The 26965-nt window shown below is 41.6% G+C and overlaps 2 protein-coding genes across 3 annotated transcripts in view; one reads left to right on the top strand and one right to left on the bottom strand.

Annotated features, from left to right (window-relative positions):
• The window catches only part of rnf216 (ring finger protein 216), a 32138-nt gene extending 25074 nt beyond the window's left edge, over positions 1 to 7064 (top strand). For both annotated transcript variants that reach the window (XM_026929985.3, XM_053228331.1), the window contains exons 13-16: positions 2242 to 2339; positions 2866 to 3088; positions 6261 to 6336; positions 6480 to 7064. In XM_026929985.3, coding sequence (XP_026785786.2) covers positions 2242 to 2339; positions 2866 to 3088; positions 6261 to 6336; positions 6480 to 6772 — 690 coding nt within the window. In that variant the 3' untranslated portion in view covers positions 6773 to 7064. The remainder of the gene's footprint in view (positions 1 to 2241; positions 2340 to 2865; positions 3089 to 6260; positions 6337 to 6479) is intronic.
• Positions 7065 to 12706: 5642 nt separating this feature from the next.
• fscn1a (fascin actin-bundling protein 1a) lies at positions 12707 to 20458 on the bottom strand. The gene is made up of 5 exons (XM_026929731.3): positions 19456 to 20458; positions 16534 to 16690; positions 15955 to 16076; positions 14929 to 15096; positions 12707 to 14799 (listed from the first exon to the last, which is right to left on the bottom strand). Exons 1-5 carry the CDS (start codon positions 20276 to 20278, stop codon positions 14594 to 14596), a joined length of 1476 nt encoding a protein of 491 aa, XP_026785532.1. The 5' UTR covers positions 20279 to 20458; the 3' UTR covers positions 12707 to 14593.
• Positions 20459 to 26965: the final 6507 nt, after the last annotated feature.

Here is a 26965-nt window from a genome sequence, read left to right as displayed (position 1 = left end):
GTTGGCAGTGGGTCCGGAGTCTATCCTGACTACACTGGGAAGGAGGTAGGAATACACCCTGGAAGAAATACCAGAGTATCACAAGGCATCGTGCACACACTCAGTCACACCTAAGGCCAGTTTAGCATAGTCAGCTGACCTACTGGCTTGTTTTTTGGAGGTGGGAGGAAACCTGAGAACCAGAAGGAAAGCCATGTGGACATGGGAGGAACCTGAGAAACTCCATTGTTATGGCCTGTTGTTTTTTTTTTTTTTTTTTTAATATGAATATATAAAAATCTATTCATATGCCTTTGTGTTTTTTGGGCATGGGGTATGGGGAAAAGTCTTAGATTAGGGATAAGAGTGTTACACATTAATATGATCCTTGCAGGAACTTTCACTGTATTCTGAACTGCGATCTACTAAACCCAGTTTTAGATCCAGCTTTAAACCTGCTACTGACTTGCTGTTCTGGCCTGTGTATCTGCACAAATCCTAGTCTCATCAGAAGCCAAAGTTCTTCTCACTTTAAGAATAACATAATAACTACCATCTACACAGATGAAAGCTGTTTTTTTTTTTTTTTATGAAAGGAAATACCAAAATAAAGAAGCCTAGCCACTTTGTTCTTCATATGTATGAATGGAAACCTTTTGTGCATAGTGCCATATTTGTAAAGAGGAAAGCAAGCCTGAGTTTGTTGCAGCTAAACTAAAGTAATAATCGGAAAGATGATGCTCATACGTAAGTATTTGTATGTCCAGGTTATTCCTATTCCTGAAAGGCTATCAGTGAGGCAGTCACAAACTGTTATTTGTCCCAGTCTCTTTTTCATTTGTTAAATGTTGTCCCTCCCTTGCTGTATTGTTGATCTCCAGCAGGGGGCGATCTCTCATCGGTTTACTGCTCAACTGCAAACCACCCCACCCATCTCTTCCTCTGTCTGCCTGGCCATTGTCCCAGTTTGTAGAGAAAAGACAGATGCTCAGTAATGTAACTGCTTTACATTACTGTTCAGTCAGTTTTGTCTAAAGCCTAGCTACACCACATTATGTCTGTGAGTAATGTCTCTGTGTGTATAAACACGGAGAATTGACTAATCCGTCGCATTATCTATTGTAACCACGTGTGCGTATGCTTCAAGTCCGTGTTCCTTCGCCGGTATTCACCTGAGGCTCCTTTACATAGGTACAGAGGGACATCGAGTACTCCCAGCAACTCCCAAACTGTCACATGTCATGGGATTAGACTTCACAGCTGTCTTTAAATATTGATGTCTACCAGCATTTGGTTAAGGGGAGCGGTTACCAGGCAACTCAGCACAGGGACTGAAGGGCCCTCATTGGGCAGTGTGTGTGTGTGTGTGTGTGTGTGTGTGTGTGTGTGTGTGTGTGTGTGTGTGTGTGAGAGAGAGAGAGAAAGGAGCTGGTGCTGGTGCTGGTGCTGTTTAAAGCCGCATGACATGGTGGCTGCTCCTACAAAGAGTGTGCTCTTGCTCAGATAAATGTGCAGTTAAGAATATGTGGAAGAGGTCTGAGCTGAGCAGATAGTAGCACTAGGCTGAGATACAGCGAAGGCTGTGGATTCAAGCGAATCTCCTGCAATAAGATGGCATGTGTGAACTGCGTGGGTGTCTTTGCTGTGTTTTACCAGCGCCCTGCTTCACACATTTGTGTGCATGGGGCTTCATTGAGAGGCAGGGACAGATGTCCTTTGCAGTCAGCTGAAAGGCAAAGCTTTGTGGGCAAGCATGACTAAAATGGAACAGATGAAAACTCTGTCTCTAGGCAACCCGAGGACGAGTGCAGTCAGACCGTCGCTTCTCTTGCTGCACAACTGAACTGGGGGTTTCAGCTTTGTTTAGGCATCTACTGTACTCTAATTCTCATAATGCTTACATGCAAACCAACACCAGTCCTCTGGCATTGTTCTTTTGTCTGAACTTGTCAAGTTGATGTCTGGCTGCCTCATTACCGAATTCCGTTCTTATGGATACTGGATGTGTTTGTTTACCATGCTAATGCGTTTCTGAGCTTTTATCCTGTGGGGTTCTCCTCTAATGGCCTTCCTTTTAATATCAGAGGACTCCTAGGATATAAAATACAAAAGGGTATAGCTCAGACACAATGCTGGGAACCTGAGTCGCTTCCTCATGCACAAACAACACTCTACTGTTCATCCGAATGAGGGGTAGCACAGCTGGCCAGCTCGCCTTTATATTACATATATTTAGCTGCTGTTTGTGTCTCCCTTCCTCAGGAGAGCTGCCGGAAGTGCCACGTGCTGTGGAAGGAGCATGCAGGAAAGACATGCGAGCAGGTGCTGGAGAGGGATGAGATCCGGCTCCGGGTGGCTTTGTAAGTGCCTGTCTGTGTGTTTAAAAAAAAAAAAAAAAAAAAAACCCTCAGCCATTATATTCAATAATTCAGCATGGAGTACTGCGGGGCTCACGCTGATGTAATGCACCGCTGAGAAGATCATCATTAGAACTGACTTTTGACCTATTAAGGCCCCTTCAAACACGACTGTAATACACAGGTACACAGCCATTTTGGATAGATGTAGTGCTGCCTTTTGGTAAGATGACCAAGCTAAAATGGCCGGTCGCTTCCTGGTCTGGTCAGGATGTGTAAAAACATGGCTTCCTTCCTGCATCTGGTTAGAGGAAACAGCAGGTCCAGAGACAGCTTATCCTGTTTACCTCGCACCTTTGACACCTTTTTTTTTGTTCCTCTTACAGGAAATACACCCACAGGCTGACTAAATTAACATTCTTTTATTAGCAGTCTGTTATTACACTGATCAGAGATCACTTGCATGGCAGCTTCTGCTCCTGGTGTTGTGTAAACTCGCCTGTGTTTGTGTTTATGTCCTGTGCTGCAGTGAGGAACGGATGACTGCGGCTCGCGTCCGGAAGTGTCATAAGTGTTCGGCGGGTCTCGTCAAGTCGGAGGGCTGCAACCGGATGTCCTGCCGCTGCGGCGCCTTCATGTGCTACCTCTGCCGCGAGCCCATCAACGGGTACAACCACTTCTGCCAGCACGCCCGCTCGCCCGGTGCGCCCTGCCGCCAGTGCAAGAAGTGCTCGCTGTGGACAGACCCCACGGTAAAGCCACGTGTCCCCTTTTCCTATTGTGGAGAGCTCATTTCAGGCATTCAAGGGACAGCAAGCCCAACTGTGCCCCTCTCTCTCTCTCTCTCTCTCTCTCTTTCTCTCTCTCTCTCTTTCTCACACACAAACAGCCATTTTCTACAGATATTTTACTTACATTGGAGCTTAATCTATGACCATACCATGTATTTCCCCCGGCAAAACCGCATCCATTCCTGCAAAAGCTGCTGGATTACAACTAAGGATGAGTGACATCAGGGGTCATTATGCCGCCATAACAACTCGAGCAACTCGATTTATTTTCATGAATAAGAAATAAACCGTGTCAGAGGCTTTGCAAATTATTGCCGAAGTGGCCTAAGGAAGAAATAAATGTTTTACTGGTAACTGCAGTGAGATTAAACATGAGCTGCATTGTTAATGCTAAGAAAACTTTCTTTGAGCAGTATAAGCATTGTATAAGATGTCTTTGTGCATTTGACCTTGAATGGTAAAACCGAAAAAAAAAAAAATTCTAGGTTGATATTTTAATGTCATGCTTTAGCAAAATCTGTATGAGATAACATTCATCGTTTATCAAGCTGAATTTGAACAAATTTATTTGTAAGTCGTTCTCAGGAGCATTTAGACAATAAATGTTGTATTCATGAAAGTCCAGCTAGTTCGGGAAAACATTTGTATCCTAAGAGAGAGGTCTTGAATTTGTTAATTTATGTATAAGGAGTCTCGCTTCTGATTATGTTACAGATTACATTGTCAGGTTTAAATAGTTTATTTCAATTACGTACATAAATTTAATGAAAATTTTGTAAAACTCCGTTTCATATTAATGACTATCCATAAGAAAGCAGTTCAGAACAAATCCGTAAATTAAGATGAGTAAGACTAGATATTCAAATAAGACAAAAGAAATGGCTGCAGTGGCTAAGCTGGTGTTACTGGAAGGGCACGCTTAGGGAGTGCTCTTTACCGTTTAGTTGTTATTCTGTCATTTTCACTCTGTGAGTGTTGACAGACATAACATAGAGTAATAATGAACATAAATATTAAAAGCACAGCAAGAGCTTCACTGAATGTTCACTCAATATACTCAATGTTCATTGTGTAGCAATTCTTTCAGTACAGATATTGGGACATTATAGCAGATTTACTAATCCAGTAAACGAAACACACATGACCGCCTACTCATAGCCAAATGTGAGTCAAAACCACCCGTTTTCGAGACTTTTTAGTCCTGATGCACACTTGCACACCACGATAGTGCTGCTCTCTACATCAAAATACTGCCAGACACAGCTTTTCTTTTTAATTCTCGCTGACTTCATGTGGATGTAGGGCATAACATATACACCTGAATAGTGATTTGAGTTTTTCGAATGCCTATACACATCCCTAATTCCCACATCTGATTATGTTCAGCTCTCAAACCAGCAGAGACGGATTCTGCTTTGTTCGCTGAATCAGCACCAGGACCAGTGTCTTGTCAGTGGAAAAGGGTTATCAGAGCCACCTACCGCACACGCTGGTCTTTCTCTAAGCTCTCTTCAGCCTGTGTGTTCAATGCTCAGCACTCTGCATGCAGTCTGCTCCTCTGGGCTTGTTACGTAGCGCAGTAATATGATACACACCAGAACAGGGCTTTACTTAGTGTGCCAAGTGGTTGAACTTTTGAATAAACATTTCTGGATACAGGTGCAGCTTGTTCCGGCTCGCGCTGGTTATATATAATGCTCTTATGTGACGGCACTGTATATACATTAGAGCTCATTTAACTCCTGAGTAGTGGCTCTTCTATGACCGTAAGCAAACATTATGTAATTTATGCTCAGTGCTGATCCGTGAGAGTGCAGAGGTCAGTGCACATTAACACTAGCTATAAGCTGCCTGTGTAATGGATAAGCTCAGATCCAGTTGGAGCTCCATTTGCAAATCGGAGTTGCCCAATTACCACAAACAGTTTACTGAGTTACTCCTGGATTATTAATATAATTAGATTCTTATCCTCCGAATTTACGTTCCTCATCAGAATGAAAAGTGACCACAGGTTTATGTTTATCCATTTGTATCCTCAACAGTGTATTACTTGGATAGTCCATGAATGATGATAAAATGTTAGTTTGGAAGGTCTGCATAAGCTTTTCTGCTCAGTGCTTCATGTCCAGTGACTAGATAAGTTGTATAAGGTCTGCTGTAGTATTGTAGACATTTACTCGATTGTCTGGTACTTTCTCTTTTTAAATGTGGTGATGAGCTACTTTCACAGGAAGCATCCTGCAGCTTTACTTCTATTTCTGTTTAGAGCTTTCTGCACTTTGTCTCACTTTCTGCTGCTCTCTAAAGACTGCACTTCCCAAAATCTCTTTATGCCCAAATCTCACCCTTTCTTCAATGGATAGTCTCACTTGGACACTATAGATTTGTACTTTGTGCTTTAATCATAAAGACAGGACTCTTATTCGCAGTGTGCTCATACTGAACCTCTTGTAAACACACTTAATGCGGTTTTGTCTTTACACGTCTACATGTGGATATTGTAGTGGTTTTATAACCCCACTATCCAATGTCAGCCACAAGAGCTTCTCTGTTTGAGTCTGCTTCTTCTCAAGGTTGTTTCTTCATATTTTTTAATTTTAACTTTCTAATAACATGGTATGTTACATGGTAGTATATGTTGATCCAAAAAGCTCAGTGTCGCAAATTTGAAACATTTTATCTGAAACTGGTTTATGGAATTGTGTGTACGCAGACATGCAGATAGCCAAGCAGACTGCAGTGTTCAAGGTTTTGAAGTCTGGCTGAAATAAGTGTCGGACACAGTTATGGGCGGAGCTGATGCTGGTGCTTGGGTGAAATAAAGTCAGCAGCAATGCTGACCGTTTCTGGATATGACTGCGCTGATGATCTGATTTCTATTTAGTCCCACTTGTCCCACACAGACTCAATTTAATGTTACAGCTCGTATTGAGTTATGCAGTTAGTCACGTGGTTGTTGTATTGTGGTTTTTTGTTTGCCCAAATGAAGCACCCCAGGTTTATCAGTTGTTCCTGTTTGTGTTTAACCTGAACCTTGTTCTATTCTTTAATATTCAGTACTGAGAATGTTCCTCTTCTATAAGGTGCTCTAACTTTCTCTCACTGTATTGTTCTTATCTTTGTCTCTCTTTAGCAAGATGATGAGCGAATCATCCAGGAGATCCAGAAGGAAGGTGAAGCCGAACTGAACAAAAAGAACAGTCAGTCAGGTGAGGGCTTTTTCACACAAACCCTTGCCCTCCTCCTTTCAGTGTTCAGTTATACCTGTCAAGTCTTTGTTATACGTGTTGCATTTTTGTAAACAGCAGAGCCCAAATAACTAGTAATTACTCAAAATGTTGCTCTCCTTCAGACTCTGCTGGTAAAAGAGTGGGTCCTCCTCCTGACCCCACCCCTCCAAAGAGGACACGGGTGGAACAGGCTCCAGCCCCCAACGCAGCTCCGCAGGCCATGCGCCCCCCTCTGTTCCTCCCTCAGGTGCTCCTGCCCGGCCCCCAGCGGCTCTTCCTGCAGCCTGTCGCTGCTCCCTACGTGCCCCAGCTGCCCAACCTGCCCCCTCTCAACTACAACGTTCCCAACGCCAACTTTGATTTCAACATGCCTATGCACTACGGCCCGCCACATCGCTTCTTTAGACCTCTCTGAACAGCCTGTGATACTGAGAAGTGCAGTTGGACTAAAACGTGTTTTGTCCCAGACTTTAGTATCTTATAACCTCAGCCCCTCACTCTTTTCATGTTGATTTTTTTTTTTTTAATTAAGTTCTTTTCAGAAGGCCTATTTTTTTTGTCTAGAGTGTGAAAAACTACAGGGGGAAACCTACTCAGCGTGCTTCTTTCTGTTTCTTTTTGCTTATTTTTGGACAAATCACTGAATGCTCATGCACACAAATTAATCTGTCCAGCAGTTTTCAGTTGAATAAAATATATTGGGTGGACTTTTTGTTTGTAGTTTTGTTTTGTTGTTATAAGACTCTGTTGAAGCCGGTTCTGAAAAGGAAGGCTTTGAACATAACCTGAAATAAAGATACAGCCATTAGTTATTTCTTAATGATGGGTTTTTAGGGCTTGTCATCTAGGATTATCAACGTTGTGAGCTTTAGAGCTTTTTAAACGTTTAGAACGTTTAGAGCTTCTTTAAAAAGTCCCTGATTGTCTGCTTTGTTGTTTTGTTGAAGTTTGGCCCATGCATCCATTTAGGAATCTATATTCGACCAAAACTGGTAACATGCTAATGGCCACTTTGACTGTCGCAGCTCTCTTCCTTGCCCATGATCATTTTCCATAGATCTCTTCCTGCCAAATCTCGTTTGAATCATTGATATGAATCTAGTCCTACACTGTTCCTCTTTAGTTTTTGTGAAATATTTTTTGCATATTGGTCTGAACTTCCTTTAATACTGTATTTCAAGGAAGAAAGGACTCGTCTGACATTTCCTGTTTACTATGTAAGGAATGAAACACGACGGGGCGTGCTGTAGGAAAATGATCAACAGTGTGGTGGTGTGATGAGGCTCGAAACTTTTACAAAACTCATTACCATCCTAAAGTTTAATATTTTCCAATAACCACACATCCCGAAGTGTTTTATTCCTCTTATACCACAGCAAACTGTCAACAATAGCATTTTTTAAAATTTGTTAATAAACAACATAATGCTTTTCATCCAGTTACAGCTACTTTTAATGTTGAGGAGCATCTGCAAAACAGCTTAGTTCTTGTTAACACTTATGATCTAACAGCTGTAAACAATCATTGCCTCACCAGCCTCTTTTTTTTCTCTTTTCTTGAAGTTAGTAAGACCAAAAAACACAGCTTGCCATGTTACTAAGTAACCATGAAGTTTTCTGTCCTGAAGACTCTCCCATGGTGAAAGACTCTCTGACTGTTACAAAGCGCTGCCACTGGAGATGTGCTGTTATATAAAACAAATCAACAGCTTCTGACCAATCCGATTTGAGAATTCAACAGCACTGTGGTATAAGAGCCGAATATTTCAAACTGTATCTATCTGAGTGATGCCATGTCCCACTGGATCACCGTGTTCGAGACATTACTTCAGTGCTAAAACTCTACTACTGCTTGAGAGACATTGCTGATTGTTTTAGATTCAGGCCTAATGTCATTGCTTGTTTCAGTGTTGTGTAGCTGTGCAGCAATGTGAGAATGTCCATGATGCTTTGTGTAGTGACTCCTGGCTTCCTGTGCCTTCAGTGCGGCTCCAGGCCGACTCTGTGCCCCTGCAGAGAACAGCCTCCATCAATCAGGACCCAGATAAAGAGCAAGCAATGCAGGCTACAGGATCTCCACCCTCCACCCCAGGACTTCTGCACAGGGGTGCTTACGGATTTGGGGCTGAGCTGCATGCCTCTTTACGCACGTTAATGAACAGATTGAGGAAGCAATGTAGTTCTCCGTACTGTTCTAGTTCTCTGCAGCACAGCATTTTGCGTCAAAGTAGCGAGCTTTCGTAAACAGCCTGTCTGGTGATGGTGACATACACTATATTGCCAAAGGTTTGTGGACACCTGACCATCACACCCATATGTGGGCTTTCACTAAACTGTTTCCACAAAGTTGGAAGCACACCTGTTCCAGCATGACAATGTCCCTGTGCACAAAGCGAGCTCCATGAAGACATGGCTTGCCATGATTGATGTAGAAGAACTCGAGTGTCCTGCACAGAGCCCTGACCTCAACCCCACTGAACACCTTTGGGATGAACTGGAACACCGACTGCACCCCAGACCTCCTCACCTACTGTAACATCAGCGCCTGATCTCACTAATGCTCTTGTAGCTGAATGAACACAAATCCCCACAGCCACGCTCCAAAATCTAGTGGAAAGCCTTCCCAGAGGAGTGGAGTTTCTTATAACAGCAAAGGGGACTAAATCTGGAATGGGAGATTTTGTTTAACAAGCACATATGGGTGTGATAGTCAGGTATCCACAAACTTTCGGCTATATAGTGTATTATAATCATCTAAATGGAAAAAAAACTTCTTACAAACTTGATGATGTGAACTGATGTGTACAGTGAGACTGTCATATTATATTCTTCTGAAGAAACAAGCTCAGACACCAAGATGTGTCTAAACTGAGGTGGTATGGCAAATGTAATATTTGAATAATTATTTGAATAACATTTGTTAACATTTTTATAATTATGTATTACAAAAAATATACATTGAGGAAAAAAAATGTATAAGATCTCATGGTTGACTTTTATTCACCAAACATTAACGCACTGAAACGTGTTTCTAAGCGTTTGGTTTATATTGCCTTGGTGGAAGAAAATGATTCTGAAGTAATATATTAATGGCATGTTTCATTTTTACGGGTTTTACATTATATAATTATATAATACATTATATTATACCTTATATAATTTTTGCAATTAAATGACTTTTTAGAAAAGAAAATATCACGTAATAATACCAAGATGTTAATTATCAAAAGGCATCATCAGAAATGTGCTTTTCTATGGATGATCAGTGCATGGCACTCCGCTGTGCATGTAGCAGCACTATTTAAGTATAGAACACGTGTATTTAGTGAGCTTAGGGTCATTTGGTCATTTTTCTGTGGATCGCAGGTAGCTACCCTGAGAAATACAAAATCAAACTAAATATAAATTCCTTTTTTTGTCTCATTGTGACTTTTTATGTTTGAAAAAACAAGCGTTTTAGGACTACAGCTTATATTTGTTCTATCTGTAGCAGAATACATTTATAGCCTCATTAATACTCTATTGCTTTTCAGCACAATATTTGAGTAACTGAAAATAACAGAAGGTAGAATGCAAACGTGGTATTTAGAAAACCCTCGGTACACACCGAGACAGTCATGATGAGGTTGCTCAGTCTGATTAAGTCGAACCTGGAGCTTGGATTGATCCTAACCATGAGGTGGCTCAGTTTGACGCTCTGATTTCCATCTGTTCGCTAGGTCGCAAGGTCACGCCTGCAGGTATGGAGGGTCCTGAGCTCGGCAGCTTGCTCACAGTCTGCCCACTGCCCGAGAACCTCCTGAAGCTGGAGCCCTGCCTTTCATCCTGCAAGCCTTTTCACTCTTCTAACTGATTATACAAAAGGTTATGTCTTGGCTTGTAGAAATGGGCAGTTTATGAGCGCCATTGCTCAGCGTTAAGGCATGTGCCTGTTGTTTTATTAACTCCGGTTTGTGTTTGTATGGCTTGTTGCTGATCTGTCTTCCTGAAGCATGTATGAGATGTATGTTTTCTTCTTTTATGGATGTGTGGAAAGTTTAAAATGTAATCACTCAGTGAAAAATGTGAGGGGAGAGCTATTGTGTAACTGCATTTTTTACATTTTTGGTTAGGAAACCTAAAGGCGGTGCTTAGCATTTTCAACTGTTCCTACTGCACTCTTCTGACTAGCCATGTGTTCACCTAGTGTATTTCATTATGTTACATATACAGGACAGTAATGTTTCAGAGCCCCCCTCTCACTCACACACACACACACACACACCTCCTTCCTGTGCCAGCACACATGGCCAATGTGACTCTATTTGTGGCCATCATATGCTTTCCTAATGATGCTTTGGCAAGATAAAGCTAATGTCTATTATGGAGACGTCTGCCTTCTCTGGACTGTTATACTACAACCACTAACGGTCATAAGAGGCTCCTGATCCACCATCACAGTGCCTCAGGGGGTGGTCAGATGTAGCATGAAGCTCTTTGATTAACTTCCTGGGGTCAGACATGTGATCACTGCAGCTGCTGCCCATTTCTTATGCAGTCATTAGATGAACAATCTCCTTTGACCCAGAAGGACAATGTAAACTCTCAGTCTCAATGTGTGCACATAGGCCACTATTTTCATTACGTACTCCAGGCTATTGGGACATTCCACGTTAAAACTTTTTTCCCTTGTCTTGCCATTTTGAATGTTTTCCCCTGTAGTGCATTGAAATGCTCTGATTGTGTTATTCAGTGGCATTTTGAAAATGTCCTGTTGTTTTTGCAGCAGTACTGCATAATGGAATAACTTTGGCAACCCAGTGATAACCTTTCAGATAGTTTTTTGAGTCCTTTCAGTTCACAGACAGCTTATCACCATTCCTCCCTTCCTGTGGGACTTGAGTGGATTTTTTTTACTAGTAGCACTACTATAACACAGGCTGCTATAAATCTATATGCTGCACTTCCTTGCTTTAGTTAGATCATGTAAATCCAACGCCAAAGAATACAGCACACATCTGAACTCCATCTGCACTCTGATTTACAGTAATTAAAGGCCAGTAACCTTGGATCAGCCAGAGTGTAGTGAAGTCATGTTCAGCCTCTCCTGTTCACTTCGGCCTTCAGACACTGCCTGGATCTGATTTAGGTAATTACTGCGAGATGTCTGTTCCAACAAGCGACCACCCCCTTCTTTTTAGAATGCTAGATCCTGCATCTGCCTCCTTTTACACACACACACACCAGCCTCTTCAAGTGACACACTCTTGGTTTCCATAGAAACCTTAGTCTATGATGGCAGCCTGCCTGAAGATTATTTAACCCTTTCAAGGGTTTATTTTATTTTTTTATTTTTTTATTTTTCAGGAGCTGCTCCACCCAGGCGCTGTCTGGCTTTACTGTGACCAAATCTGTAAACACTTACCAGAGTATATTATACCATGCACATGATAGGATTACAGCCTGAACATAATTTGAGACATTTTTATTATAAATATGCATGAACGTTTGCATGAAAGTCACTCACGTGTGCTCTTTTTGCCTAAATCAATTTCTTAATGAAATAAATATCCATTAAGCACTCTGTCACTAATGCATGGCACATATGTTGCATGGAGCATGGACCACTGGGACCTCTGATAATTAACCTTGCTAACATTTCACGGCCTGTTTTTGGCCTCAGTGCAAAGTAAAGCAGATTAAAGGCCTGCTCTGGTGGGTGTTTCTTTATTGGGTTAGGCGTCTCCCTAGTGGAGGAGGGGAAGAGGCCGCGTGGACAGAAATGTCTTGAGTTAAACCAAACATTTGTAAAGCTTCATAAAGTCAGTATGGACTTATCTGCTGTCAATTCAAATAATTATTTTTGTAAATGTATTGTATAACAGTTTATGATTAATTGGTCATAAATTTGAATCCCTCACAGAATGTGATGGATGAGCTTGCAAACCACAAGCCAACCACTGCTCCAGCAATGCTTCACACAATGGTTTCATTGATGAGCAGAACAGCGGCCAGGAAAGCAAAAAAACTGCTCTCAAGAGCAATCTCAGTCCTGTGGAAACACTCCCGTCTCACTGCCCCTGAGCTTCAGGGGATAGATTTCCAAAATAAACTCAGGATGGTCCAGTCACGCATCAGTGAATTTAGAGGTAGTTCAAGAACAGCTGTCAGACTAAGCCACTTTCAGCTCCAGTCCACAAGCTACACAAAAAAAACAGTTCCCCATGGGTTCGTTAAATGGTTAATGGTTCTACTTTTCTTAATAGGTATTAGTTGAAAAGTTTTTCTGATATACAGATTTTTTAACCATTTGATGAACTGTGTCTCTGGACCTTTGTGCATGTAATCAGAACAAATGACAAATCCACAGGTAGAGTTTCATAATCCAATTTATCATATTTTTTTTTGTACCCATGGCACATGAAGAAAAGCAACCATAATATCAAAACAATATAAAAAAAGGAAGTCAGGAAAGTTTTACAAAGTATAGACGTGGAATGTTGTGTTTTTCCAGTATGACCATAAGGCACAGTCATTACCACTCCCTTGTATGTAAGTGTGATCTCAGTAATCACAAACTCTAATGTAAGGGTAGATTATATGATTTCTGTACTAATTTATTCTACATTACTAGTTTTGACTAATGAAACATGTGGTGTTTATGCAGTTGCACCATCCTCACTGATTTGAGGCACACCTGAAACTGAGAACAGTGAAAATGGCCCTTCAATTAGAAAGTACCAACAAAATCGAAGCAAACGATATTCCTACTATGTAGCCTATTAGTAAGAGCATCTTCAGTAAGAAATGTTAAAAAGTTTTACCGCAATATCCGATCGCAATAACCACAGAATTTAATCGGTAGCCAAATAACGTAATGTCAAATCAGGAGGTCTCTGTCAAGTCCCACCCCTAATTCATTAGTGGTGCTATCTCTAGTTATAATTTATTATAAACATTTGATAGGATATACATATATATATTTAGGTTTTGTATAGCTGCTTATTCCTAAGCTTTATTTGTCCAAATTGTAGATAAAGGTATATGATAATGTCTGTGCCTTTTAATATAAAACAGAACCAAAGAGTTGTGTGTTACTTTTCCAGTTTGACAGTTGTGCATGTTCCAGATTAACCCAATGCTGGTTCCACATGTGAAGTGAACACAGATCCTTCCATTTTGACCCATCAAGGTAGGTCTTAATTTACCATAAATATAGTGTTGAACCTGCAACAACATACTGGATCAAACAGATCAGAAACATCAGCCTCATATCTAAACAACACTAACAGCAATCGACCCTTCAGATGCAGTATTTCACTTAACACTTTTCTCTCCTATTGGCATATATAGGATGCGTAACCAGAGTTGAGATGAAGGGCCGTATTGGGCCTCTCTTCACAGTTTTCTTTTGCAGGGAAATGAAATGTAATGGCACAAGCAAAAATCCAATACACACTGTATTACACACAAGAGCGCAGCCATATTTTCAAAAAAACAAAATCTAACAGGTCAGCGTCAATTTCAGTGCCGAGAACAGGACATTCCAGTGGTTAAAGGACACATTTTATAACCGTGTATGGCAGGACAGTCATACATCAACATTCATACAACTACTAATAAAGATTGCCATTAGTCTTCTGGTCAATGGGATTTTAACACCTGGCAATATTATAGAGAAGGGTAATGAACAAAAAGCTAATCCTCACCGGGTTCGACAAGGCATCGGGATACACAACATTCTCCTAACACACAACATATTGAAAGAGAAAGGCTCTTACAGAACTGTGCAAAGACAAGGAAAGGGATCGCAAAAAATCCCACCCAACATTTGTCTCTGAGGAGATCCAGCAAACCTGTGAGAACACTGGGTACACACTTCTCCTCAGACTCTGTATCAATTTTAATTCCAGTCAAATTGTTTAACAAACCACAAGACTTTACCACAGTATACAAAATTTGGGGACCAGATAAAGCCCCTAGAAATTTAGCGCTGACACACATTGAGTTTTGGCCTATGAAATCTGCATAACACTGCTAGAATTCCATGGCACCAGAATGCTGGAGTATGAATATGCTTATTTTAAAGAGAGTCTTCATCACTGGTGTCTATTTAAACCACCAAAACCACTTTAACTCTTAGACCTTCATTTTACTCTCCTACCCACTTGTGCTCATGGTGAAAACAAAGTCATATTTAATATGTAGAAAGAAAAAAAAAAAGAAATAAAAAAATAATGGTGGTCACTTGAGCGCTTCTAATACTCCCACATAGTGGAGCTGTCCAGGTCATCAGCATTGGCCTTCAGAACACCAGCATGGTCTCCTCTCAGGTACTTCCCTTCACTCGACTTGATGGCCACCTTGTTGTAGTCGCAGAACTCCAGGAAGAAATCGACTGGGGTATCGCTGCTGCTCACAACTGAGGACTCACTCCCTACCATCCAGTATTTCCCAGTGGAATCTGATCAGAGACAGAGATCATCAGAAGACTTTTTTTTTTTTTTTTTTTTTAAAGAGTTGTTACAGATTTTTGGATTGTAGAAAGCCATACTGTTTAGTCTCCAGGCATATGTACCAAAAGTTTACTCACCTTGGAAACTGTAGGCCCCACCGTGGAACTCCAGACCAAAGACATCGTAAGAGGATCGGTTGGAGTCCAGAGTCCCAGTGACCTTCCTGCAGCCAATGAAGCCGTGCTCTCCCCTCAGCACAATGATGGGCCTGTTGATCAGCTTCATCAGGAACTCCTCAGACTCTCCTACGGGGGAGAAAGGTACATGAACAAGGCAAATACAGTTACCCTGAACAGCCTTCTAGTCATTTCATACCAGTTATATTAAAGAGGAACAATGCTAAAAGAAAAGATGAAGCATCCAATTTACCAAGGAAATTCAAATAAGGGCCTGGAGTCTCATTTATACACTGTTCTTATTCATAAAATGTTTTGATCTTAAATTCCATCCTGAAACTGACATGAAAATGTTGTGCTTATGCACAAACCTTTCCTGGTGGAGGACTTAGTAAGGCTAGTGTTAATGTTTTGAAAAGAAGGAAGATAGAAGAGAATGAAGGAAAGAAGGATGAAGAGAATGAATGAAGGCAGGAAAAAAGGAAGGAAGAGACTGAAGAAAGAATAAGGAAGGAAGAAGAGAAGGAAGGAAGAATGAAAAGAAGCAAAAGAATGAAGAAGGAAGGAAGGAAGGAAGGAAGGAAGGAAGAAAGAAGGAGGAAGGAAGAGGGTATGAACTTGCTTTGTTAGAGTATGCACAAAATTTCACTTGCCATTCTAACAGCAAATGACCATCACTAATTACTTAACCTGCTATTTATATTGCTTGTTGGGAACCATTTAAGGAGATTTGACAGCATTCTCTAGCTAGAGTCGATGTGCTCGTTCATGTGTGCGTGATTTTAAGAATTTGAGATTCATAAACTGGCCACAGGTAGAAAGGATTTAGGAACAGTTTTTGTGAGCATGGCTCTTTTACAAATCGTTTGTATGAACTTTTAGAAAACAAATGCATGTGAATATTTTGAATTCTTTTTACACGCCTTTTATAAATGGTTCTTTAGACAGTTTCTATCTGTCTGAAATCTGCTGAAGACCAGAACTCACCTGCAGAATCAATGCTGGCAGCCAGCTGCCCGTTCTTTTTGGCTGCCACATATTTTCCATTGGAGGCACGGAGGGTAATTTTCTTGCCACGCCATTCGATATCGAAATAGCAGTTGGCAGTCCTGATTGCAAGGAAATGACGAAACACAAATTATAAAAGTCTATGATCATCCACAGAGAAACAGGCACCTCTTCCCCTGCCAAACAACTGCTGACCAATTCAAGTACAATCCCACATTTCTGGATGTAGAGTTAATGAGAACAGAGCCAAAGGGGCAGTGGGTAGACCTTCTCCTTGGCATGCACCATCCTTACACCCCAGCTAATCCTCACTGACCCCACACACTCTCTGTACAAGGGTATACAAGTAGAACAAGTAGATGTTCAAATAGATTCATGCTACATAGTGGTGGAGGTTTTTCAAAACACACAAACCAAATGTTAGAAAAACAAAAGATTTCCCTCGAGTGAAGGACGTAGCTTTTCTGCCCAGTGTTATGGCCTCTGTAATGTTTACTTAGCCTTCAACAGGAACAGAATGTCATTTATATTAGTTACAACTTTTTGACCAAGACTTACTTGGTAGAAGCGGTGCACTGCAGTCCACCATTAGCAGTCAGTGTCCAGTACTTTCCAGTGCAGGTCCTGAAAGCGCACTTCTTTGTATCTTTACTGATCTCCATCTGAAAGGTCTCTTGATCGCTCTCTTCATCCTGGTTGGCGGACAGGTCCATCCCTGAAAGAGGGACGTGCAGAACACTGTAAGTCTCATTATCAGGATAATCAGAGGATAATCTTGTCTTCTGATCAGCAAGAGGCAGAAAATGGATCTTTGGTCTGATCAACACATTTGAATGGGCAGAATGTGTGTGTAACAAAAGCTGATCTCAGAGATTAGTGAAGACTTCCTGTTAGACTTAACTCATTATTTACACTGAGTATATCAGCAACATCTTTGTTTTACTCCCAAATATACAGGCGAATATACACACATGTATACACTAAACAGAGTTAATCTTCTCTGGAATTGTGGACCATCACGTCTCCCACTGAGCATCTTGGCAGAACAGCTGTGACTCAGTCTACCAGAATGCATCCGGTTTACAAAGGCCAAGGAAAAGCAGACCACCAGTTATATGCTGACTTCGCCTAAATTATTACAGTGCAATTATGAATGCAATAGCTACACAATGAGTCATGCGATCATTGCAGAACCCCCACATGAAGATGAGCTGATGTTATTCTTTTGGGTATACATTAGAAATAACTACAATTTATTTACAGTCAGGATAGTGTATAATTGCTGTCAAGACTAGCTCTTATTTAATAAACGTGCATTTAGTAATCTGTTCCTGCTTCAGCAACCACCTAAAACGTCTATCCATGCAATGGTTAAGTAGTACTTACCAGACGCCTGGCCTCTGGAAAGTAAGATTGAATTTCCACTGAAATATGCAAGCCTGAACGAGCAAGGAAAATAAATGACCACGATGAGAACCACATGGTTGCGAGTGGAAAAATCTTTTCAGAGAACCCTGCTTTAAAACTGGGACTGACCAAAAGGAAAATGTTCATCATTTTTAGGGACCCAAGCAGCTAACTTCCTCTGCAGCAATTTTTTTTTTATAAGCCACTGACTGACATATCCCTACCCCCAAAACACACACAGTCTCACAGATGCCCAGTTGATCCATCCACACCATGGCAACTGGAGCAGGGGAGCAAGGCTGCTATTCAATCAGACCTCAAAGAGATGGCTTCAGATACCACCAAGACATTTGCCGTTACACAATAGGAGGGAATGTTGGGTTAAAAATGTTATTTAGACAGGGAGGGGCTATTGCTAACAAATTCACAGGCCTTAAAAAGCTACTCAGCTGAACATTTGTCTTGTCAGCAGTGTGAACAGTGCTGCAGATGTTATCAATATGGGAGAACAAAAGCAGACAGGAAATCATTTCCGCATTCGTGGTGGATCGGCACACTGATCCGCACAGCACCGCAAGAGAAGAACAGCAGGACGTGGAAGAGGGAAATCTCCTAATCTTTTAGCAGAGAGATGAGCTAAATGGCAGATTGCTTAAGCAAGTCACAGTTTTTGTTTGAAGGACGTCTGCTCTTCCAGGCAGGCGCCATTGTCCTGATGAACACGGCTGCCAACGAGGTCGAGCAGCTGGGGTGCACAGGCAGCCAAGGCCAGATCACACTGCCTTTGTTCTCTCTCAACTCAACCACACCACCCTCCACATGCCTAAGGAAGAAAATCTCAGCCTCCTCCAAACACAAATCTGCAGATGGCAAACAAAGAAAGAACTGAAACCCCACAGAACATGATGACTAAACTTTTAGCACACTTGACAAGCTAAATTATTAGGCAAGGATCACATTCAAGTAGGGCATAAAGCACTCTGATCCGAGAAGACTGGGAAGCATGCAGATGACTTTCTACACGATGAAGTTCCTAATTCAAGCCAGATGCTTATGGCAGTAAACCTCTAACACATGAAGAAGCACAACGCCACAGCAGTCCCTCACATCACCAGCATAAAAGAACCCAAGACCCCCAAGAAACAAAGGCGACCTCTTCCATTCTGTCATGCAGAGACCACGTGCATTAGGCTTGCTTTTGGCTCAGGCCTACCACCATGCCACCAACACTAACCAGGCCTGAGACCAGAAATCTAGGTCCTGCCATAGTACAGTGCCATGCACCCACCAACAACCCTTACAGCCCTGTCCATCATCCCTAAAATCAGCTGACATGGAGGGGGAGGGGCTGGGTCATCACATCCAAACATTATGACATCTCTTCATATTTCAGCGAGGTTTCAACACAATCAAATCCATTATTTTAGCCTCGCTCCAGCCCACCTATTCCTCTGAGTGGACTGTAATGGCTGCTTTCACTCCTAATTTAATTATGACAAACTGGATCCTCCACAATGCAGCAGTTGTGGAATTCCATGAGAAATAGGCAAGCCTTAGTGCTGACGCTGGCCAGCAGATTATTTTCAGGCTCGGATTCTCTGCCTGCCATCTCAATATTCACAGGCAGGCTCAGGAAAAGAGGAAATACAAAATGGATGCTGCTATGCAGTGGTCCAACCCATTGCTAAAAAAGAGCGAGAGGGAACATATTCAGCATTCATCAGCATTTTCGAAGATCTATGGATGTAAGCATTACAAACAAACTCCACAAGCTGCAGTTTTTCTTTTCTTTGGCACAGTCACCCATTAGTTTTGGCCATAGCCACACAGGGACCACAAACCATGGAATACAGGATCTATAATTAAGAATAGAATGATATATAATCATAAAGGATTCAGGATGAGATGTATACTCAGTCTTTTATTTGTAGAAGTTAAAGCTGGCTAATAATACAGCATGGTTACTGCTGAATCACACATTCTGGTCAGTGTGTATTCTGACAGGCAACTGGGAAATAAATGGACCAGAGATGTATAGACCCTGATGGGGAACCAGTGAAATGTCCACCCTACCTTGCCTGGTGGACACATTCCTGTCATTAGCAGCGGTGAGCACTACTTGAGGGTGGCTCTGCTCCAGGACGAACAGCTCGTCCTTGCCCACTTTGGTGCTCTTGCCGGACTTCATGGTGCCACTGGGTCCGGAGGGGGCCAGGTATTTCCCCACTCCGTCCCGGAACGCTACCTTCCCGGAGCGGAACTCCAGCGTGTAGCCGGTGCTCTTGTCGGGCTTCTGCGCCAGGCTGCCATCATTTTTGAGAAATCGGTTGTCCGAGGTCTGCAGATGATACCTCTGCTCATGGAAGACGAGTGTGATGAGCGAGTCTACGCCCCACGGCACGTCGCGGTCGATGGCCACCTCGTCGTCCTTGGCGCTCAGGTGCGCGTATCTCTTGCGCGTCACGCTGAACAGGTTGAGCTGCGGGTGCATGGCGATGTGCACGCTCCATTTCTCCGCGTGGCCCGCGCTCTGCGCGAAGCATGTGATGCGGTCCTCGGTGCCGCCCAGGTAGCGCCGGTGCGGCTCGGACTGCAGGGACCAGCGGCCGTCATCGTGCGCCGTCACCACGAAGCGGCAGTCGTCGCTCGGCGCCTCGGTGTCTCCAGTCACGTTGCCGTCCTTGTCGGCGGCGATGTAGCGGCCCAGGTGGCTCTTCAAGAAGAACACGTTCGAGTCATCACCATCCTGCTCCAGCGTCCAGATTTGCTTCTTCTTCATGCTCGTGGCTGACGCGTTGATCTTGAAGCCGAACGTCTCAGCTGTGAGATACTTGTTTCCACAATTGATGAGTCCGAATTGGATGGTCAGCATGTCGCTGGTTCCGTTAGACGTCATGATGGCTGCAGGTTGAGGAGAGTTGGTCTACTGCACTGGAGAGGTGTGTGTGTGTGTGTGTGTGTGTTTCTGAGCTGCTGCAGCAGTGAGCCCCGCGTGCGTGTGCGTATGCGTGTGTGTCCTGGCTCTTTGTTTGGGGAGCGTCGCCACTCACAGCGCGCGCGTCCACACGCAGCTGAAGCTTTTATACACGTGAGTGATGTCAGGCGCACAGCCCCGCCCACTTTCACAAAAATTCCCACATCTGTAGGGTTTTATCAGAAAACTATTTATGAGATTGAAATATTTGTTACACGTAACTGCTGATATTATGGATGTCAGCAATGAAGTAGATTTGTGCTGTTATTTGCATTCATAAATTTATCCACTTATAGTTATTAGATTGAGTTTATTAACATTGCCATTGTGGAAGTTTTAAATCTATCTGTTTCTGTTCATTTACCTGACTGCAACTGGCTGGACTTTATGGTTTCAATATTACTTGTTTATCAATTTTGGCATCAAAGTATTAATATAAAAAAAAATCCACAGATTTTTTTTTCTGGCAAAGATATATTACACTTTTCTTTAAAGAGCAACTGTATGATCCTAGATCTCAGCAACTGCATTGGAATGAAGGAATAAATTTTACAGTTTTGACAGCATTTCTCTATGAAGCTGTGTGAAACTGCATTACACCATCAATTCACTGATTTACTGATTTATTTATTTATCAAATTATAACACCGGAGCTCAGGTCCACTTCCTTTTTACACATACCAAATGTTGTGGAGTGTTTTTCCCCAGTGCAAACTGTATCATTCATTCATTCATTCATTCATTCACCTTCAGTTACCTCTTTATCTGTGGTGGCTCCAGAGCCGATCCTGGGAGAACACGACACATGAGGCAGGAATACACCGTGCATGGGACCCCAGTCCATCATAGGGCACCATGGACACACACACACACACACACACCTAGTCACAGACTCATTCACACCTAGGGGCACTTTAATGTAGCCAAACGACCTACCAGCATGTTTTATTTTTTGGAGGTAGTAGGAAACCAGAGGAAACCCAGAGTTAAAGGACAGAACATACGAAACTCCACTGGACACCCCGGAGTTGTGCGATGACATTTTTCCCCACTGCACCCCTGTGCCCCTATATACTGCTATAAATTGTGGTTGTGAAGATAAAAGACGTAAAAAGCCCTATGCTATTTTGACCAGAATTCTTTACGTCTGTTGAATCTTATGGATGCTTATGGATTCAAAACACTCTCAGAAACACTCAACTGAAACACCTGCCATCAGTCAGGATGCTTCTAGTACGAAACAAAATACTTAACGTAGGGATTAATGCATGAATGTATGCCATCAATCCAAAGAGTTTGAACCAACTGCCACAAAACTGCCCCAAAGCACCACTGATATATATAGTGCTTTTCCTTGTATGTAGTCCGATCTTGTCACCAAACATGCTGATGGTGTGTATGAACAAAAAGTTTGTTTTGGTCTCATTTCACCACAAGACCACTTTTAAACCTAATGATGCTTGGTGAAGTTCGGATGTGAAGTTTTGTGAGACGCTCTCGTGCAATGCTCACAAACAGGTTGTTGCTATGAATCTCTATTCTTTGGACACTTTTTTCATTCCTTCACATCCTTCTCAGTTTGTGGGACAGTGTGTTCAATGTAAAACCTTTCTTTATACCACTAATTGTGCTTTATGTTTTTTTTTTTCTATGTATCCATTATCTGATTTGTGCAGGTCAACAAAAATCTGTCTCTTTTGTGTTTGAAAATTATTTGTTTTTCCCTCATGGTAATGGATGACAAAGAGATTTTACATGTGTGCAACCTCAAATTTATACCCCCAGGGAAACAAGACATGGTAAAATGCAAAAAAAAAAAAAAAAAAAAAAAGGTCCTGGGCACAGAGAACAGTTTATTCAAGAACAATTTATTTGTTTTAGTTGTTATAATTTAAAAAAAATTAAAAGGTAGATCTAATGAGAATGTTTTTTATTAGAACAAAGATTTTTATTAGAACAAAGATTAATCTCTCTTATTGTTTGAAAAATTGAATTATTTTGTTCTTCTATTTTGTTATTTAAACAATCATTTTTGCTCAGTTTTATGAATCAGGCCAATAATTCTGTCAGGCTGTATATTTTTATCAGTCACATTGTGGAACGTGAGCAAAATACTGAATGTTTAACCCACAGCAGTCCCACTCTGTTAAAGGACTTTCTAGTGGGATGAGCAGTTTTGACTTTAAAATGAGTCCGGCGCCACTGGCGAGTAGGAGCATGAGGAAACAAAACTCAGACTGTCTCTACACAAAGATCTATTCACAGCCTGCACACACGCATTGCATGGTTCAGGAAGATACAGTCAAATAAACAGTAGCTCCATCCAAATAATACTGGCAGCTGTTCAGTCAGCGAGTATGCTGGAGCTGACAAACTTTGTTTTATCATATGGTTCACTGTGGGATTAACAAGTTGGATGTAAAGTGTGTGAAACCCCTAACACTTACTGCCACTAAACTGATATTACAAAAAGATGTCAGGCAATATCTGGAGAAAAGTACAGAGTTTTAAATATAACCGTGTGCTGTTCACAGTCAAATTCTGTGGATCGTATTACAGGGACAAGCATTTTAGCATGCAAACTTTGAATAAGCTGTTTGTCAGTACTGTAGGAAAAAAATTCTTCTTTCATTGAAAACTGCTTACCTTTGAATGAAAGGGCATATCTATGATATAATAAAAATAACTCTTTGGTTTAGTTACATACTTTTCTAATTATTTTTATTTATTATTTATTCATCTTGTTATCGTACATAGCTTTCTGCACTTTTTGTCATTAGTATTGTCATAAGTACAAGAAGATACCAAAATCATATTGCAAAAAAAAAAACCATCTTAGAGAAATGACCGTGTGTGTAAGGAGAGGAGAAATCTGTAGCTTGTTGATTTTTTTTTTTTCAGGTGGTTGTTTTTATTTGTGAAAAATACAGCCATATAAGGCCATCCTGCTTTTATGTTGTATTGTTTTCAGCCATTGTTATTATTCCTGAGATATGTCTATGAATATTTTATACCTGCTATCATGCTGTAAATATGCTTTCCATAAACCGTGTCCATGTAGCTTTCCGTACACCTCCCAGAAGCATGCCAGTAGGTGGATTATCTATGCTAAAATGCCCGTGTGTGAATAAGTGTGTGAATGTGTGTGTGTGTGAATGTGTGTGTGTATGCATGATGCCCTGCGATGGACTGGCATCCCATTCAGGGAGTATTCCCACTTCATGCCCAGAGTTCCCGGAATAGGCTCTGGATCCATCACAACCCTGACCAGGATAAAATGATTACTGAAGACGAATGAATAAGTGACAGGTGTAAGTTCAGAAATGCAGCTGCTGCGTATTCAGAAAAACAGTAGCGAAATACTTAATTTTGAGAGCTGCCCATTTGTGGTGTGCTGATTTTATAGTAGTTTATTTTAGCACCTCAGCAAGGTGTCAGCAAGGTAATGTTAGTTTACTGGAGTAATTCAGCTAGCTAATATAATGGTCAACAAAGAGAAAAGTGATTTGCATGTCACTTGCAATAGCATTAGTCAAAGCAATTTTTTTTATTTTGTTTAATCTGTTGTTTTTCCAGGGTTGGAATATGCATCACTGTTTAATGTCATTAAACCCTGAGCCAAGTTAAGTGCTGCAGATATCCTGAGAGATCTGAGCTGTCCTGAGAGAAAGGTGCTGTTCTGTGAGTATAAAAAGTTAAGAGAGGTTAGAAGATTGACAAAACCACCCAAAACTGTCCTATGCAGTGTTTCATCTGAATGGATTTGTTTGATGCTTTGCAGCACGAATGACACAATTCTTCAGGTTCCTCATTTTGAGTAAGAGCTCTATATATGGCTTTAAGTCACAAAAGGATGCATGCAAATGGTTCTCTCGTGTGATGTAGATATGAGCTCTGATTCTGAATAGCTTGTAAAAAATAAGAGGGATATAAATAGATAAAATTTCACCTTGTCTCAGTGTTGGTGCAAATGTTTAATCTAAAAACCTCCAACAACATGACAGAACTACTGAAATCATTATTTGTAGGATTGAAATGCTGGAGAATTTGCCTAGCATACATATTTTTCTTACAACATTCTGCATATCTAGATTAAATTTCCTGCATAAATAATTAGAACATATCAAAGCATGTTTTAGAGAAAGTTCCCCTTAATGATACACCCATGAAGTAACTGATGAGCGGCCATCTCAGTGATGGAGGACTCAGAGAGATCTTTGTTCACATGATAAAGCCACTGCAGTTACCATGGCGACAGCTCCAAATCTGCTCTTCTGAAAAACAAGGCTCATCTGAGTATAGCCATGAGCACAAGAGCAAAAGTGCCACAAGATTCCCTTTTCTTTATGGTCTTAGCTTTACAGTGGCCATCCCTCATATTTAAGTGATACGTGCACTACAACACACTTATGAATTAGCCTCAAGAATTCATTTCATAATAAAAGGGAACGTGAGAAGTGTTGTTCTAAGCTAGGCTAAAGCCTTGCCTAAATAAACATAGTGTGCAAAGCAAACTCATTAGGCGTAGTCACTGAGGGTGATGTCCTGAGGAGCGTTGTCCCTGTTACAGATGTGTTTGTGAGAACAGAGGGAAAATGGCAGCGGCATACAAACCTCTGGATGACCCACTGCGCACTCATCAGTTTGCCTTTTAACTCTACTCCTATCCTTTGTGTGCTGTGTACTGTATTTGCCTTCCTTTCTCCACCCTCGTCTCTTCCTCTCTCTGTCTGAGTGTTGGCTTTGGCAACACTGGGGAGGAGGTGCAATGTCCTGCATATCGATGCTGTGCTGCAGCACTGCGTCAGGTGTGACTTGCCAGCTCCTTCTGAACGGACGGAGGCATCAATCGCCCTCACATGCTTTTACCTCCGAGCCAATCAGACAACCATTCCCCGTCTCGTCCCACCCCCACTGACTAGGATGAGCCAGCATGCGGCTGTGAGCCGTTAGATTACACTGGCTCTTTGTGTGCACTGTGAACACTGATGTCTAATATTTTATTTACCACCCAAACATCAGCCAGTTTAACAGTCTACACAGAGGTGATATAGCTATCGTCCTGTGTTTCTTTCGATTTGTGTGAAGTTGTATTTTTAAGCAGCATACACTGCTTAAAACAATTCAGATGTTTTTTTTAATGTGCTTTTTTTTCAGAGTGCTTTGGGTGTCAGTTTGCATGATTCATATCCTCCAGCAAGCAACACATCCTTTGGGCAGGCCTAAATCTCTAATCACACGGTACCATGCAGTTTTCCAGGGATGTGCTGCTGAATAAAAAATAGATAATACATGCTTTATCATTTGATGCATTTAGCTGTGTTGTGTGGTAACCTCTATTTTAAACCATAATGCCTCTAGAAATGGAGAGATGTTCAGTTCTGAGGTTCTGCTAACTCATCCTTATACCTCTCAATGGCTGACACAGCAGGGACTGCAGTGTTGTGTGCACCAGAGCACCATGCCAGAAGTTCACTGACCTGAATGCATTTCTCTGAATCATTCGGTCCTGTCACCTCCTGCTCTCTCTCTCTCTCTCTCTCTCTCTCTCTCTCTCTCTTCTCTCTGCCAGGAGATTGAGCACTAACAGTCATGCAAGTTCCAACACCCAGTTTAAAACAGCTGCCTCTTCTAAGAGTGTTCACACTGATTGAATGACCTACATACACTACAGTGTGCTGCTCTTTATGGATCATGTGCTGTTGTGCATTGCCTCATAAACTGCTTAATAAACATTGTGTAGGAAGTTGATTTTAGTTTTTTTTGTTTGTTTGTTTGCTGCTGATTCTAATAGGAATTGTTCCAGCGGCTTATATTATGCATTTTTCCTAATGATGATTTATGGATTTTTTAAGAGTCCATTCACTCATAATTCAGTTACAGATCCAAGACGTGAGAGGAAACCTGTGCACATACAAAAGAATTTCCAAAACATTAGCTGTACCATGGAACACCATGAAGACCATCATTAACAAGTTATGAAAATGGGGCACCACAGTGATGTTACCAAGAACAGGATGTCCTTCCAAAATAGACTAATGGACAAGAAGAAAATCTTACAATGAGGCTGCCAAGAGACCTGCGGCAACATCAAAGTAGTTGCTGGAATATCTGGCAAGTACTGGTCACTCCCTGCATGTGACAACACACTCTCATATTCTTCACACGTCTAGGCTATGGGGTAGGGTGGCTAGATGGAAGCCCTTTCTCAAAAAAAAAAAAAAACATCCAAGCCCACCTAAATTATCCCAAATCATGTGGCAAAATGTGTTATCATCTGATGAGACCAAGGTAGAATATTTTGGGCATAATTCTAAAAGATATGTTTGGTGCAAATACAAGAAAGCTTCTCACCCAAAGAACAACCTATCCACGGTGAAGCATGGTGGTGGCAGCATCATGCTATGGGGCTGATTCTCTGGGGCTCTAGTTGAAATGGCTGGAATCATGGATAGCTCCACATACCAATCTATTTGGCACATAACCTGCAGGCCTGTCAGACAAAGAAAAATTTCACCTTCTAGCACAATAACAATCCAAAGCACAAATCCATGTCAACAAAGGACTGGCTTCAGAAGAAGAAGATCAACATTTTGGAAAGGCCCAGTC

The sequence above is a fragment of the Pangasianodon hypophthalmus genome, chromosome 23 (assembly GCF_027358585.1).
Source record: "Pangasianodon hypophthalmus isolate fPanHyp1 chromosome 23, fPanHyp1.pri, whole genome shotgun sequence".
Taxonomy (NCBI): Eukaryota; Metazoa; Chordata; class Actinopteri; order Siluriformes; family Pangasiidae; genus Pangasianodon; species Pangasianodon hypophthalmus.
The sequence above is the reverse complement of the archived record's forward strand: the minus strand, read 5'-3'. Positions and strand labels throughout refer to the sequence as shown.